The 18,862-nt window shown below is 36.2% G+C and overlaps 1 protein-coding gene across 1 annotated transcript in view; it reads right to left on the reverse strand.

The window, feature by feature from the left end:
* Positions 1-18,862, reverse strand: part of LEKR1 (leucine, glutamate and lysine rich 1) — a 267,875-nt gene that overhangs the window by 135,055 nt on the left and 113,958 nt on the right. Inside the window, exon 6 of the mRNA XM_059920059.1 lies at positions 8,008-8,127. Within this exon, the coding sequence (XP_059776042.1) occupies positions 8,008-8,127 (120 nt within the window). The remainder of the gene's footprint in view (positions 1-8,007; positions 8,128-18,862) is intronic.

Raw genomic sequence — 18,862 nt, forward strand, 5'->3', positions numbered from 1 at the left:
AAAAGTAGGTGCTATCTGCATTTCGCTGAGATAACATATAAACTGGGGTTATCCCAGGAAGACTGAGGTATATGGTCACCTCAACTCATTTCCATTGTGTTATAATATTTTAACTATAAATAAAGATAGCTAACTACTTTCATACACATTTTTCTATTAATCTTTTAAAATTAATTTAACAGCAAACATTTAGTGAAGGAAATTCAGTCAAAAGTGACTTAGTCAGGACTTCCCTGGTGGCGCAGTGGTTAAGAATCCGCCTGCCAGTTCAGGGGACACGGGTTTGATCCCTGGTCTGGGAAGATCCCACATGCCACGGAGCAACTAAGCCTGTGTGCCACAACTACAGAGCCTGTGCTCTAGAGCCCACAAGCCACAAGTACTGAGCCCATGTGCCACAACTACTGAAGCCCGCGCGCCTAGAGCCCGTGCTCCGCAACAAGAGAAACCACCGTAATGAGAAGCCGGAAAACCGCAATGAAGAGTAGCCCCCGCTCGCCACAACTAGAGAAAGTCCGCCTGCAGCAATGAAGACCTAATGCAGCCAAAAAAAATAAATAAAATAAATTTTAAAAATTAAAAAGTGACTTAGTTACTGAGCCTAAAAGAGAATCTCAGATTTGTAGACAGCATTCTTCCTGTGCTATAGTCCTACAGGCAGTGTAAAACCTGGGGTAATAATAAATGAAACCTTTTTAAGTGACTGATCCAGTGCTTTTCCTACATCAAATGCCACAGCTCAAAGTAACCACATGTTTTTTACCATCTCAATGATTTTTATTACTTCAGATGTCCTGGGTATCATTTACCTAATAATCAAGCAAGATGCAGACAAGGATATGAGTGTTATCAGCAAAAAGATGATGACTGAAGCCATGGGAGTTAATTATTTGGTTAATATTTATCTACCTAAGTAGACTAAGATCTATTATGCAGAGACTGTATCTGTCTTGTTCATCAGAGTCTCCCTTGCACCTAGCACAGTACCTACCACATAGTATGTACTCAACACATATTGATGAATGAATGAATGAATGAGTGAAAAAAATAGATCACTCTGTTGGAGGAATAAAGAAGTAAGAAATACTGAGGATAAAATACTGTACAACACTAATATTTATGGGAATAAATCAGAAAAGAAACCCTCAAAGGAGACGAGAGAGGAGCAACCAGTGAGTTAGAAGAAAAGCCAAAAAGATAACATCGGAAAAGCCAGGGGATAAGAGAATTTAAAGTAGAGAGTAGTGGTCAGTGTCTAAGGCCTCAGACAGAGGCTGAACAGAGTCCATTACATCCGGTATTAAGGAGGTCTTTGGTGACCTCAGAGAGAGGCTTCAGGTAGGAAAAGACTGAGCAGTAAAGCAGAAGTGAGAAAATAGTTATGTGGTACCAGCAATCAAGAACCTTGACTGAGGCAGCAAGGAGAGAAAAAGGAAGATACACAGTAGAATGGTTTGTTAGGATGGGAGACACCTGAGTGTTTACAGAGCTGAGCAGACAGTATGAGTGCAGTCACAGAGGCTAAAAAACACAGGCAAGAGATGTGATCATTTCTTGTGCAAAGAGCTAGAAAGAAAGGACAGATGTAAAACAAAGGCTGAAAGATTAGCCTTTGCCGGGAAGAAGAAGGGTGGTGTCATTCTGTGTGGTTAATTAATAAGGTCCACCTGAGTGACCAAAAGCCACAGGGAATCCTCAATCAGCATGCAGACCAGGGAGCTAAGAGAGATGTTGATTTCAAAAAAAAAAAAAAAAAATCAAAGAAAGGGGTGGGGGTGAGGGAGGGATGGATTGGGAGGTTGAGGTTAGCAGATGCAAACTATTACGTATAGAATGGATAAACAACAAGGTCCTACTGTATAGCACAGGAACTATATTCAATATCCTGAGATAAACCATAATGGAAAAGAATATAAAAATGAATGTATATAACATGTATAACTGAATCACTTTGCTGTACAGCAGAAATTAACACAACATTGTAAATCAACTATACTTCAATTAAAAAAAGCCAAAAAAAAAAATCAAATAAAGAGTCCAACAGATAACTAAAGCAAAGGGGAGCAATGGTGAGGATGGGAAGTTTGAATGCGAAGCCAGGAAGTGGTAAGACAGAGACAAGAACTATGAACTAAGTCAAGGTTAAAGGCCTAATGGGCCCAATGTAAGGCAGCTGCTGGGAGCAAGTCATGTACATGGGGGTCAAGGCCTAAAGGGATATTTAATAGAAGAAAGACCAGATACGGATGCATGTGCTTCTGTAGGGAAAAAAGGCAGGAAATAGAAAAATCAAGCCTCTTAGCGAAGAGCAGATCCATCACATTTTGTGTGGCCTAGATCTTATATGATTGGTGTGGATAGAGGGATGGCTTTCTTGTAAAAGATGACTACAAAATTAGGTTTAAAAATGTGCACTTATAGATTGAGAAAAATCATTACAAATAAAATTGTAAAAGTTAATAAATCTCATCAATATCACAAAATACAGAAAAACAATGTAACTTTTTAATAAGTAACAGCTCTACAATACTTTTTTTGTCTACAATTTTTGGCTACATGCTTTACAAGCACTTTTCATATGAGAACCATTTTATAATAATACTTTGTGTGGAGAGAATATAAAAATTATACAGCCTTTCATCTAGCAAGACCATTAGTTATATTATCCGTGGTAGTTTAGAAAGATTCTTTTAGCTTCACAGCCCATTATTGATAATATCATGTAAATATTAAGCATTGTCAAATTTGGGAAAATCCTTATAAAAATTTTTCATATATGATAAAATTTTTGGCATTTCAAGTTTTCTTGGAAAATGACATCTTAAATTGTCTTTGAAATGATGAAACTCATGAACCAGCTTATCTCAGATGTCCTTGAAGTGGTATACTATGATATTTATGTTATATTCAGTGATGTCAGCAGCTTTGGTCAAATCAGCAAGAAACTTAAATCTTTCTCCAATGTATTCAAATAATTTACTCCTCTTCATTGAATGGATTACAAAATAATCCAAGAGATTTTATTGAAAATGTATCTCATATGATGTAATCTGAAAAAATGTTATAATTTGTTTTTTATGACAGAATACTTTCTATTGTTTAAATTGTTCATCTTTATTGCTTTTACTCCATTAATTCAAAAAAATTCATACATATCCCTATTTTTAGTCTGCAATGTCTTGCTTGTGTAATTGAAGCAGTCTAAAATGTCTTTCCAAATGGCAGTTATAATGTATATTCCCAAAACAACTTTCTCTCTCAGATTCCCCAAATGCCAGTGACTACTCCAAAGGCATACTGACATCAGAAGTAGGAGAAGGGAAATCAGAGTGCAAAGAGACAGAATTTTTACAATTATAATTTAAAACCGTCTTACTTTTGCCAGGGGCCCTCCCAGAAGCTTGGAAGGGGGTCCTGAGTGCGGGGTTCTGAAACTTAAGTATCATTTGACTCACAGGAAATACACCTGTGTTGATAACTTTAACTCTCTTTGTGAAATACAAGGCAAGACACACAGCTGGTGAGAGATGAGTAGCACAAAGAATTTTAAGCAGAATATTGAGGAGTTAGAATAGTATTGAAGAAATTAAGGGCCTGGTGTTTAACAACCTGTAAGTGGGTATAAAAACTCAGGGTTTTAAGGGTAAATAAGCAGAGGTAAAGGTAGCTGGAGTATTGGTAAACTCCTCTATGCAGAAACATACTCTATGAAGAAAATCCTAAAGAATACACACACACACACACACACACACACACAAATACTAGAATAAATGGGTTCATCAAGATCACAGGATACATAAACCATGTGCAAAAACCAATCTGTTTACTAGCAGTGATGAATCCCAAAAATAAAGTTAAGAAAAAAATCCCACTGGTCATAACATCAAAAAGAATAAAATATTTAGAAATAAACTTAATAAAAGGAGTGCAAGACTTGTATACTAAAAACAAAACATTTCTGAGAGAACTAAAGATCTCAGTGGAAAGATATATGGATTCTTGGATTGAAAAATTCAACATTTTAAAAATGGCAATTCTCCCCAAATTGATCTATAGATTTAATGCCATACCTATCAAAATCCCAGTAGGCTATTTTTCAGAAATTGACAAGACTTTCCTAAAATTTATATGGAAATACAACGTTCCCAGAATAGCCAAAACAATCTTGAAAACAAAGAAATGTTAAGGGCTTACATTTCTTGATCTCAAAATTCACTAAAAATTATAATATTCAAGAGAGTGTGGTACTGACATTAAGAATAGATATACATCAATAGATGAATAAAATAGAATAGAGAGTCCAGAAATAATTCCTTCCATTCATGGTGAATTGATTTTAGGTAAAGGGACCAAGGCAACTCAATAGGGAAAGAATAGTCTTTTTAACAAACGGTGCTAGAATAACTGAATATTCACATTAAAAAAAAGATGAATTTAGATCCTTACTTTACATCATTCACAAGAGTTAAAATGGATCATAGACCTAAATGTAAGAGCTAAAACTACAAAACCTTTAGAAGAAACTACTGGAAAATATCTTTGTGATCTTTGGTTAGGCAGAGTTCTTAGATACGTTACCAGAAGCACAATCCCTAAAAGAAAACATTGATTAAACTGTATTTCACTAAAAATAATAACTTTTGTTCTTCAAAAAGACACAATTAAAAAAACGAAAAGACTTGCCACAGACTGGGAGAAAATATTTGCAAATCATATTTCAAATAAAAGACTCGCACCCAGAACATACAAAGAACTCTTATAATCTGATAACAAGAAAACAAACCAATGAAAAATAGAAAAAATATTTTAATAGATATTTCACCAAATAACCATAAAAATGGTTCATAAGCACATGAAAAGATGTTCAACACCATTAGTCATTTGGGAAACACAAATCAAAGCACAATGAGGTACCATTTCACAGCCTCTAGAATGGCTACTATAAAAAAAAAGACAGACAATAAGAAATGTTGTCAAGAACACAGTGAAAGTAGAATCCTCATTCCTGGTAGGAATGTAAAATAGTGCAGCCACTTTGCAAAAGAGTTTTGCAGTTTCTTAAAGGTTAAATATCAATTTACCATATGATTCAGTAATTCTACACTTAGGTATCTACTCAAAAGAAATGAAACATACATCCACACAAAGACTTACATGTGAATGTTTATAGCAGCATTATTCATAAGTGCCAACAAGCAGAAACAATCCAAATGTCCTTCAATTAATAAATGCATAAATAAAATGTATGTTCAGACAATGGAACACTATTTAGCAATAAAAAGGAACAAAGTACTGATGCATGATACAACATGGATAAACATCAAAAACATTATTGAAAGATGTCAGATATAAAAGACCACATATTGTAGGATTCCATATATTTGAATTGTCCAGAGAAATACAAATCTATAGAAACAGAAAGAAGATAAGCAATTGCCTAGGAATGGTGGTGAAGACGGAGATTGCAAATGGCATGAGGATCTTCTCAGGATGACTCAAATGTTCTAATATTGGATGTGGTAATAGTTGCACAACTCAGTAAGTTTATTAAAAATCATTACGTTGTCTACTTAAAAGGGGTGGATTTTGTAGTATGTAACTTAAATCTCACTAAAGTTGTTTAAAAAAGACATGAGCTGATTATGGGATCAAGGCTAGAAAACAAAGGCCAGGAAATGGTTGGGAAAATCAGAAAACAAAAAACAAAAAACAAAACTAGAAGCCATAATGTGGCTGAAGAGTTGGTGTGAAAGTGAGAGATTTGGGGAGCTGGCTTGAAAATTTCAGAGATGACAGAGTCTGGATTTACAAACCAGAAAAATTAAAGGATAAGTATATTTCAAACAATTTATGAAAGATTCACAATAGGAATCCTATAAAAGTAAGCACTACCAAAATATTTCAAATATGGATTGATTTGGAATATTGGAGTTAGACACAACTTTACATAAAGTGAAGTATACCTATATTCTATATTGTTTTTTAGTATCTCTTTTATAGGTTTTCAAAAGTTAATTTCCATTCTCAAAAGACACTTTATTCTGAATAGCACTTGTGCTGAGCCAACTGAGGCATACCACATCTATTTCCTCATCACCCCCTCGCGAGAGACAGGTTAGAAATGAGGTCAGGGAAAATACAAAGCATGAAGAACACTTTGCTGGAGGCTAGGTGATTAAGCCCTATTGCAATTAAACAAATGAGAGAATAATTTTAAAAGAGCAAAGTGACTCAAAGACATAGTGCATTGACCTCTTGAAAGTTCCTTTTGGACTCCATAAATAAAGATGATTACATCTAAGTAGCTAAAGCTCAAGCTTCTTTTCTTTACCACTTTAAGAGAGAAGATTATAAGCTCCTTTTCTTTATCCACAGCAAACTCGAAGTTTTACATTCTGGTAGATATTTTTTAAAAATAATCAGTAAACTAGTTTAAAATGAGCTTTTAGTAATGCAACAAAATCACTGAACTCTGCAACTTTTGGTTTGATTTTATTTTCACCAGACTGCCTTTTCCCATGCAATGTACCTACTAGTGAGAGTATTAATAAAACCTGTAATTATTTTTATTCATCTGTCACAAACTTTTATTTATACCGTCTAGTTAAATGGTTACTTCTAAAATTTCTAGTAAGTGTTACTTTTTTATATAAATCAGATCCCAAACTCCCAATTTGTGGTCTTTTATCTAAAAGTAAACAAAAACCACAGATCTTTTGAAAACATTTGAAAAAATAAGCAGTAAAAGTATAATGCAAAATGATGACAAAATTACAACACAGAATAAAAATAACATTTAAATATGTATAAGTTTCCTCAAGAATTTAAAATACTACAAATTACATGTAAAATGTGAATAATAAAGACTGACTTTATCAGTCCATAATATCCTGAAGCAGCATTAATTGTCTAATCTAGTCCTAGTCTAACCTTTAAAATTTAGTCAATCCTGCCATCCATAACGGCATATCTGGATAAAACAAATGGGACTTCCCGAGTGGACCTGAGCCAAAGCTATTGTTGGGGCCAAGATTGAATACTGATGGTCCTGACTAAAATGGAGAGTTGGGGTCACCTGGGTGATACTAGATTCTGGTTCAATACTAGATTTCTAGGAAAGGACAGAGAAGATTTCTGATGACAAAAATTGTCATCTGTTTTGTGAGTAGACTCATTCATTCATTCAAAAATTATTTATTTAGCATCAGTTATGTGCAAGGCATTAATGAAAGGTTAGATGGCTAACAGGTTATCACCAGATATTACATAAAAAAATTATTAGCCCAGATAATTTTTTTAACAGAACAATATTCCCAGTGATAATAAGTAGATTGGAAAACATAAGAACATTAAAAGTATTTACCCGGCATATTTTTTTTAGTCATCCTGAACCTGTGTCTATTTATAATGTTCATTTAACTTATTTCCCTTTTCTAAGAGCTAAAAGTTACTCAATTTAAAAATTAATCATTCTTTCTGATATTCTCAATATATTCTATTCCATTTTTAAAAAGTACTTCCTATTTTCTTTAGAACATTGGGCTTTACCTTTAGTTATTATAAAGCCTTCAAAGATTATATAAAAGCAGATTTAACACCATTTATATTGGAAATTTCTAAATTTAGGAGGTCTATTACTATCCAATTAGAAAGTTTCCCCATTCTATTCTTTTCATGTCAGTGGACTGTCGGTCAGGAGATCAAGTATACCAAGAAATACTGGCCAAGAGGAAAATGAATTAGTTACTGTGCTTTCATTCTAAATGTCACTGCAAAATCAGAACAAGGTGTTTGCCTAATTTAAATGTTATTGGCAAAACTATTTAGTTGAGATGATAGTTTTTAAAAAAGTGAAGTGTTTCCATTGTTTTCAACAACACTATAATATTAAACTATATAAATATAGAAACTATATTACTAAAAGGTGTTTGAATGTTTATAAAGTTAGTATTAAATGAGTGTATATTTTCAATACTATAATCTTCAATTCTTTAAAGATAATCTTACCTGAAGATTTGTGATTGTCTTTGTTTAATTTTTAACTCATGTTGCAACTGACTCAATTCTTTCTGTACTCTCTGAAAATCATTTTGGTGACTTTTAAACTGCATGCTTGCATCTCGAATTCTAAAAATACAAACAAATAACAACCATTATAAGCCTAAATATTTCCTCATGAGTACTTTATCAAAATTTAAATCCACTTTTTTCATTGCAGCACTATTTACAATAGCCAGGACATGGAAGCAAACTAAATGTCCATCAACAGAGGTATGGATAAAGAAGATGTGGTACATATATACAATGGAATATTACTCAGCCATAAAAAGAACAAACTAATGCCATTTGCAGCAACATGGATGGACCTGGAGATTGTCATACTGAGTGAAGTAAGTCAGACACAGAAAAGACAAATATCATATGATACTGCTTATATGTGGAATCTAAAAAAAGGGTACAAATGAACGTAGTTACAAAACAGAAGTAGAGTCACAGATGTATCAATAGAAAACAAACTTACGGTTACCAGCAGATAAGGAAGGGGAGGGATAAACTGGGAGATTGGGACTGACATATACACACTACTACATATAAAATAGATAATTAATAAGAACCTACTGTACAGCACAGGGAGCTCTACTCAGTACTCTGTAATGGGCTATGGGAAAAAAATCTAAAAAAAGAGTGGATATATGTATATGTATAACTGATTCACTTTGCTGTACACCTGAAACTAACACAACATAGTAAATCAACTATATTCCAATAAAATTTTTTTAAAATTTTAAATCCATTTTTAATAAAAATAAAACTATGGTGGGGACCTTCAAGATGGCAGAGAAGTAAGACGTGGAGATCACCTTCCTCCCCACAATTATATCAAAAATACATCTACATGAATTGGGCGATTGGGATTGACACGTATACACTGATGTGTATATAAAACTGATGACTAATAAGAACCTGCAGTATAAAAAAACAAACAAACAAAACAACTAATACTAAAGTTTCATTGGGTTATTTGTATGGAAATATGTTAATATAAATGTTTCAGACATTACATGAAATTTCTAAAAATCTTATATGTTCTGGTATAATGTTATAAGTCATAATTCTAGTTATTACTTTAAAATGTATATCTCAGAAATAACTAAATTTCCTTGTCAATTGCATTATTATGAACTTTCATCAAGTCTTTAACCGTGGTCACTTTTAAGTCTTTTGTCATTTACAGACAGTTCTGGGTGTACTCTGATGCTTTTGCAAATATGTTCCTATAAAAGGGTTTTATCTTCAAGGAATTCATGGAAAAGACTCTGACAAGTACAGGTTTCTGGTAACTGATTGTACTGCTGAACTGAATGAATAAGCATTTTCAGAACTCTAATGAAAAACTGATGAACTCATAAAAGTGCTAACAAAAGATCAAGATGAAAAAAAAAATTAATTACATGGGACTGAGTGAACTGATGAGGATGATTATAATTTTTGTGACTTTCTGTTTGAATTAAAAAAAAAAAATCCCACAAGGACTCAGAAGCAAAGAATATACAAATCAATTTTCACTGCAAAGTAAAGGAGCTGTTACAGTGGAGGACTACTGGACTGAATATCAATATTATGACATAGTATGAGTGTGTTTCATGTTTGGTAACTGCAATCATTGTTGCTTTTGTTGTGGTCATCCATTTACAATGCTTGGTGTCAGTCTATTTATCTCTTGTAAAAATAAAATACAGTGTATGTGTGTGGAAAAAAAAATACATCTACATGTGGAACAACTCTTACAGAATACCTACTGAATGCTGGCAGAAGATCTCAGACTTCCCAAAAGGCAAGAAAATCCCCACGTACCTGGGTAGGGCAAAAGAAAACAGAAAACACAGAGACAAAAGAATAGGGACAGGACCTGCACCTCTGGGAGGGAGCTGTAAAAGAGGAAAAGTTTCCACACACTAGGAAGCCCCTTCACTGGTAGAGATGGGAGGTGGGCAGGGGGGAAGCTTTGGAGACATGGAGGAGAGCACAACAACAGGGGTGCAGAGGGCAAAGTGGAGAGATTCCTGCACAGAGGATCAGTGCCGACCAGCATTCACCAGCCTGAGACAATTTTCTCCTCACCCGCCGGGGCGGGTGGGGGCTGGGAGCTGAGGCTTGGGCTTCGGAGGTCAGATCCCATGGAGAGGACTGGGGTTGGCTGCGTGAAGACAGACTGAAGGGGGCTAGTGCGCTAAAACTAGCTGGGAGGGAGTCAGGGAAAAAGTCTGGACCTGCCGAAGAGGAAAGACACTATTGTTTCGGAGTGTGTGAGGAGAGGGGATTCCTTCCATGTGTGCCCACAGGAGACAGAGCACCACCTAAGCAAGCTCCAGAGATGGGCATGAGCTGTGGCTAGCAGCTCAGACCACAGAGACAGGCATGAAATGCTAATGCTGCTGCCGCTGCCACCAAGAATCCTGTGTGTAAACACAGGTCACTACCCATACGCCCCCCAACCCCACAGGAGCCTGTGCAGCACACCACTGCCACTGTCCCCAGATCCAGGGACAACTTCCCCGGGAGAACACACAGAGCACCTCAGGCTGTTGTAATGTCATGCTGGCCTCTGCCGCTGCAGGCTCCCGCCGCTGCAGGCTCCCGCCGCTGCAGGCTCCCATCGCATTCCAATTATGACTACCATACCCCTCCCTCTCCCCGGCCTGAGACAGCAAAAGAGCCCTAATCAGCCACTGCTTTAACCCCCTCCTGTCTGGGTGAGGAACAGACGCCTGAGGGAGACCTACACACAGAGGTGGGGCCAAAACCAAAGCTGAACCCCAGGAGCTGTGCAAACAAAGAAGAGAAAGGGAAATCTCTCCCAGCAGCCTCAGGAGCAGCAGATTACATTCCCACAATCAACTAGATGAACCCTGCATCTGTGGAATACCTGAATAGACAATGAATATTCCCAAAATTGAGGCAGTGGACTTTGGGAGCAAATGTAGACTAGGGGTTTGCTGTCTGCAACTCATTTGTTTCTGATTTTTATGTTTATCTTAGTTTAGTTTTTAGTGCTTGCTATCATTGGTGGATTTGTTTATTGGTTTGGTTGCTCTCTTTTTTTATATTATTATTTCTTTATTTTATAATTTTTTAAATTTTATTTTTTTTTTCTTCCTTTTTTTTTCCTTTTCTTCTGAGCCATGTGGCTGACAGGGTCTTGGTGCTCTGGCTGGGTGTGAAGCCTGAGCCTCTGAGGTGGTAGAGCGAAGTCCAGGACATTGGACCACCAGAGAGACGCCCCAGCTCCACATAATACCAATCGGCGAGAGCTCTCCCAGAGATCTCCATCTCAATGCTAAGACCCAGCTCCACCCAACGGCCAGCAAGCTCCAGTGCTGGATGCCCCATGCCAAACAACTAGCAAGACAGGAACACAACCCCACCCATCAGCAGAGAGGCTGCCTAAAATCACACTAAGTTCACAGACACCCCAAAACACAAAACTGGACACAGCCTGCCCACCAGAAAGACAAGATCCAGCCCCACCCACCAGAACACAGGCACCAGGCCCCACCACCAGAAAGCCTACACAAGCCACTGAACCAACCTCACCCACTGGGGGCAGACACCAAAAACAATGGGAGCTATGAACTTGCAGCCTGCAAAAAGGAGATCCCAAACACAGTAAGTTAAACAAAATGAGAAGACAGAGAAATATGCAGCAGATGAAGGAGCAAGGTAAAAACCCACCAGACCTAACAAATGAAGAGGAAATAGGCAGTCTACCTGAAAAAGAATTCAGAGTAATGATAGTAAAGATGATCCAAAATCTTGGAAATAGAATGGAAAAAATACAAGAAACATTTAACAAGGACTTAGAAGAACTAAAGAGCAAACAACAATGATGAACACCACAATAAATGAAATTAAAAATTCTTTACAGGGAATCAATAGCAGAAAAACTGAGGCAGAAGAATGGATAAGTGACCTAGAAGATAATATAGTGGAAATAACCACCGAAGAGCAGAATAAAGAAAAAAGAATGAAAAGAATTGAGGGCAGTCTCAGAGACCTCTGGGACAACATTAAACATGCCAACATTCAAATTATAGGGGTCCCAGAAGAAGACCTGGGTCTGATAAAATATTTGAAGAGATTATAGTTGAAAATTTCCCTAATATGGGAAAGGAAATAGTCAATCAAGTCCAGGAAGCAAAGAGAGTCCCACACAGGATAAATTCAAGGAGAAACATGCCAAGACACACATTAATCAAACGATCAAAAATTAAATACAAAGGAAAAACATTAAAAGCAGCAAGGGAAAAGCAACAAATAAAATACAAGGGAATCCCCATAAGGTTAACAGCTGATCTTTCAGCAGAAACTCTGCAAGCCAGAAGGGAGTGGTAGGACATATTTAAAGTGATGAAAGGGAAAAACCTACAACCGAGATTACTCTAGCCAGCGAGGATCTCATTCAGATTTGACAGAGAAATTAAAACCTATACAGACAAGGAGAAGTTAAGAGAATTCAGCATCACCAAACCAGCTTTACAACAAATGCTAAATGAACTTTGCTGGGCAGGAAACACAAGAGAAGGAAAAGACCTACAAAAACAAACCCAAAACAATTATGAAAATGGTAATAGGAACATACATATCGATAATTACCTTAAATGCAAATGGATTAAATGCTCCAACGAAAAGACACAGACTGGCTGAATGGATACAAAAACAAGACCCATATATATGCTGTCTACAAGACACCCACTTCAGACCTAGGGCACATACAGACTGAAAGTGAGGGGATGGAAAAAGATATTCCATGCAAATGGAAATCAAAAGAAAGCTGGAGTAGCAGTTTTCATATTAGACAAAATAGTCTTTAAAATAAAATTACAAGAAACAAAGAAGGACACTACATAATGATCAAGGGATCAATCCAAGAAGAAGATATAACAATTGTAAATATTTATGCACCCAACATAGGAGCACCTCAATATATATGGCAAATGCTCACAACCATAAAAGGGGAAATCAACAGTAACACAGTAATAGTAGGGGACTTTAACACCCCACTTTTGCCAATGGACAAAAAAATCCAAAATGAAAATAAATAAGGAAACACAAGCTTTAAATAACACATTAGACAAGATGGACTTAATTGATATTTATAGGACATTCCATCCAAAAACAACTAAATACACTTTCTTCTCAAATGCTCATGGAACATTCTCCAGGATAGATCATATCGTGGGTCACAAATCAAGCCTCAGTAAATTTAAGAAACTTCAAATTGTATCAAGTACCTTTTCCAACCACAATGCTATGAGACAGGAAAAAAACTAAAAAATACAAACACTTGGAAGCTAAATGATACGCTACTAAATAACCAAGAGATCACTGAAGAAATCAAAAAATACCTAGAAACAAATGACAATGAAAACACAATGACCCAAAACCTATGGGATGCAGCAAAAGCAGTTCTAAGAGGGAAGTTTACAGCAACACAATCCTACCTCAAGAAAGAAGAAACATCTCAAGTAACCTAACCTTACACCTAAAGCAATTAGATAAAGAAGAACAAAAAAACCCCAAAGTTAGCAGAAGGAAAGAAATCATAAAGATAAGCTCAGAAATAAATGAAAAAGAAGTGAAAGAAACAATAGCAAAGATCAATAAAACTAAAAGTTGGTTCCTTGAGAAGATAAACAAAACTGATAAACCATTAGCCAGACTCATCAAGAAAAAAAGAGAGAAGACTCAAATCAACTGAATTAGAAATGAAAAAGGAGAAGTAACAAATGACACTGAAGAATTACAGAAGATGATGAGAGATTACTACAAGCAACTATATGCCAAACAAATGGACAACCTGGAAGAAATGTACAAATTCTTAGAAAAGCACAACCTTCCAAGACTAAACCAGGAAGAAATAGAGAATATGAACAACTAATCACAAGTAATGCAATTGAAACTGTGATTAAAATTCTTCCAACAAACAAAAGCCCAGGATCAGATGGCTTCACAGGTGAATTCTATCAAACATTTAGAGAACAGCTAACACCTATCCTTCTCAAACTCTTACAAAATATAGCAGAGGGTGGAACACTCCCAAATTCATTCTACGAGGCCACCATCACCCTGATACCAAAACCAGACAAAGATGTCACAAAAAAAGAAAACTACAGGTCAATATCACTGATGAACATAGATGCAAAAATCCTCAATAAAATACTAGCAAACAGAATCCAACAGCACATTAAACGCATCATACACCATGATCAAGTGGGGTTTATCCCAGGAATGCAAGGATTCTTCAATACACACAAATCAATCAATGTGATACACCATATTAACAAATTGAAGGATAAAAACCATATGATCATCTCAATAGATGCAGAAAAAGCTTTCAACAGAATTCAACACCCATTTATGATGAAACTCTCCAGAAAGTAGTCAGAGAGGGAACTTACCTCAACATAATAAAGGCCATATATGACAAACCCACAGCCAACATCATTCTCAATGGTGAAAAACTGAAACCATTTCCTCTAAGATCAGGAACAAGACAAGGCTGCTCACTCTCACCACTGTTATTTAACATGCTTTTGGAAGTTTTAGCCACAGCAATCAGAGAAGAAAAAGAAATAAAAGGAATTCAAATCAGAAAAGAAGTAAAGCTGTCACTGTTTGCAGATGACATGACACTATATATAGAGAATCCTAAAGACGCTACCAGAAAACTACTAGAGCTAATAAATGAATTTGGTAAAGTAGCAGGATACAAAATTAATGCACAGAAATCTCTTGCATTCCTATACACTAATGATGAAAAATGTGAAAGAGAAATTAAGGAAACACTCCCATTTACCATTGCAACAAAAAGAATAAAATACCTAGGAATAAACCTACCTAGGGAGACAAAAGACCTGTATGCAGAAAACTTTAAGACACTGATGAAAGAAATTAAAGAAGATAAAAAAAGATAGAGAAATATACCATGTTCTTGGATTGGAAGGATCAACATTGTGAAAATGACTATACTACCCAAGCAATCTACAGATTCCATGCAATCCCTATCAAACTACTGATGGCAGTTTTCACAGAATTAGAACAAAAAATTTCAAAATTTGTATGGAAACACAAAAGACCCCAAATAGCCAAAGCAAACTTGAGAAAGAAAAATGGAGCTGGAGGAATCAGGCTCCCTGACTTCAGACTATACTACAAAGCTACAGTAATCAAGACAGTATGGTACTAGCACAAAAACAGAAATATACATCAATGGAACAGGATGGAAAGTCCAGATATAAACCCACGCACCTATGGTCACCTTATCTTTGATAAAAGAGGCAAGAATATACAATGGAGAAAAGACAACCTCTTCAATAAGTGGCGCTGGGAAAACTGGACAGCTACAAGTAAAAGAATGAAATTAGAACACTTCCGAACACCATACACAAAAAATAAACTCAAAATGGATTAAAGTCCTAAATGTAAGGCCAGTCACTATAAAACTCTTAGAGGAAAACATAGGCAGAACACTGTATGACATAAATTACAGCAAGATCCTTTCTGACCCACCTCCTAGAGAAATGGAAATAAAAACAAAAATAAATAAATGGGACCTAATGAAACTTAAAAGCTTTTGCACAGCAAAGGAAACCATAAAGAAGAGGAAAAGACAACCCTTCAGAATGGGAGAAAATATTTGCAAAGGATTAATCTCCAAAATATACAAGCAGCTCATGCAGCTCAATATCAAAAATCAAACAACCCAATCCAAAAATGGGCAGAAGACCTAAATAGACATTTCTCCAAAGAAGATATACAGATTGCCAACAAGCACATGAAAGGATGCTCAACATCACTAATCATTAGAGAAATGCAAATCAACACCACAATGAGGCCATCCTCTCACCAGTCAGGACGGCCATCATCAAAAAATCTACAAACAATAAATGCTGGAGAGGGTGAGGAGAAAAGGGAACCCTCTTGCACTGTTGGTGGGAATGTAAATTGATACAGCCACTATGGAGAACAGTATGGAGGTTCCTTAAAAAACTAAAAATAGAACTACCATATGACCCAGCAATACCACCACTGGGCATATACCCTGAGAAAACCATAAACCAAAAAGAGACATCTACCACAGTGTTCATTGCAGCACTATTTACAATAGCCAGGACATGGAAGCAATCTAAGTGTCCATCAACAGACGAATGGATAAAGATGTGGCACATATATACAATGGAATATTACTCAGCCATAAAAAGAAATGAAATTGAGTTATTTGTAGTGAGGTGGATGGACCTAGAGTCTGTCATACAGAGTGAAGTAAGTCAGAAAGAGAAAAACAAACACCGTATGCTAACACATATATATGAAATCTTTTAAAAAAAAGTGGTTCTGATGAACCTAGGGGGAGGGCAGTAATAAAGACGCAGACGTACAGAATGGACTTGAGGACACGGGGAGGGGGAAGGGTAAGCTGGGACGAAGTGAGAGAGTAACATTGACATATGTACATTACAAAATGTAAAATAGATAGCTAGTGGGAAGCAGCTGCATAACACAGGGAGATCAGCTCGGGGCTTTGTGACCACCTAGAGGGGTGGGATAGGGAGGGTGGGAGGGAGGCGCAAGAGGGAGGGGATATGGGGATATATGTATACATATAGCTGATTCACTTTGTTATACAGCAGAAACTAACACAACATTGTAAAGCAACTATACTCCAATAAAGATGTTAAAAAAAACAAGAAAAAAAACTATGCTTCTCTTATATGCTAAATGAATGTACAGAAAAAAGTGCAGAGAGACAGATACCAAATAGCCATTTTCCCTGGGGAGAAGAGTGGAACTCTCAGGCAGGGAAAAGGCAACAAATATTGAAGGGAAGCATAACTTTATATCTTTTGTATTGTTTGAATTTTTGCAATGAACGTGTATTTTTACTTGTAATACTAATTAAAATGTACCTGAACAAATAATTTAACTTTTATCAAAGTAATACATGTACATAACTTAAAATGTCAAATATTTCTAAAAGTTATATGAAAAAATAGTAATCATTTGATTTTACCCCAATTCTCACTGCCCAAAATAACTACTTTCAACTTTTTTTCTTCTAGTATTTAACTCTGTATTATTAAATAACATGCTTATACTGTTATTTCTTAAATTTCATTTTAGATATTGTCTAGTGAATAAATCAGTTAAATCTGGTTCTGCTACTTAATATAACTGAGACCTGAATATGATGACTTAAATATACAAAGGTATCAATATATTATCTTGCATAAAACAAATGTATTGGTAGCCAGTCCAATGCTGATATGATAGCTTTAGAGTGTCATCAGGGCCCCAGGATCCTTCCAACTCTGTGGTCTACTATCTTTGGTGTGTGTCCATTATTCTCATGGTCTATGATAACGGCAGAAATGCCAGCTATCACTTTCCCATTCCAGACCATCAGCAGTAGAAGACTCCTCTGTCCCTTTCAAGGAGATTTCCTGGAAGTACCACTGTATACTTCTGCTGAACCTAGACACCTGGCTATACCTAGCTGCAAGTTAAGCTGAGAAATGTAGTCTTTTAACTGGAAAGATTAAACCCCAGATATATCCATAGTTCTATTTCTAAGGAAGAAAGAAGAATGTATGTTGGGATAAGTACCTTGCAGTGTCTAACACAATTGTAATAAGAATTAACCCTCCTATACATATCTACACACCTATACAGACAAACACACACACGCACACACATGCACACACACAGAGCCTTCCTCCCCTCATCCTCCCAATATAGTTAAATCAATCTTTTTATCCAGTGTTGATATTATTCTTCACTATGGGCTACATGTTATGCCATGATCACATTTCTTTTTTTGTACAACTTTTTGTTGTCCCTGGATTAAAAAACATCTCCTTTTCTTCCTTCTTAGTTTTTTTGTGTGCCTATTACTTCTTCTGAATTTTACAGAGGTGTAATCCTCCTCTCTCGATACCTTCAGCACAGCAAATAATCCTTCCATATCATTTCTTTTCCAGAGGCAGCCTTCCTAGAGCTCTACACTCCCCTGCTCTAGTCTCATTATGCTCTGGTTTGACTATACAACTGTCATTCTGGGACTTCGCTTCCTTATCATTTCAGCTTTCTTTCATGGCAGATCTCCTGTATCCTGGTTCTAAAGTCTTCCTCCTCCTTGGTTTACTCCTTTTGGTGGAGTAAATCCTCCAAGAGCTTTTTGTGCATGAGAGGTAAATCTGAGACCTTGAAAATCTGAAAATATCTTTATTTGATGTCAGACTGAACAGTTTGGCTGGATGTAGAATCATAGATGAGGAAAGTAATCTTCATCAGAAAATTAGGGCTTTGTTCTACTGTTTCCTAACTCTTAATGTTGCTTCTGAGAAGTCCAATGACATTCTAAGTCCTACTGCTTTGTGTGATACATGGTAGGTGCTCCCCACCCTGTCTCCACCCCAGTTCAGAAGGTTTAAAAGTTTCTCTTTTCACTTTGTATTCTTAAATTTGATCACAATATATCTTCATGTTAGTCTTCTGTCATTCTCTGTACTGGGCGCATGGTGAATAATTCCTTTGGAAATGGATGTCTTTGAATTCCAGGAATTTTTCCCTAGGAAGAGGAGAAAGATTCCTTCCCCTCCATTTTCTCTGCTTTCTTTCTGGAGCATCTTTCTATTTTTTTGAATGTGGGGCTTCCCAGAGAGATCTTCTAATTTTCTTACCCTTTCTTTGCCATCATACCACTTTTGACATTTTGTTCTACTTTCATTATCTTCCATCCTGCCTATGAAATTTTTAATTTCTGCTATCATATTTTAATTACCAAGAATTCTTATTCTCCAAA

This window comes from Balaenoptera ricei, chromosome 4 (assembly GCF_028023285.1).
Source record: "Balaenoptera ricei isolate mBalRic1 chromosome 4, mBalRic1.hap2, whole genome shotgun sequence".
NCBI classification, from domain to species: domain Eukaryota; kingdom Metazoa; phylum Chordata; class Mammalia; order Artiodactyla; family Balaenopteridae; genus Balaenoptera; species Balaenoptera ricei.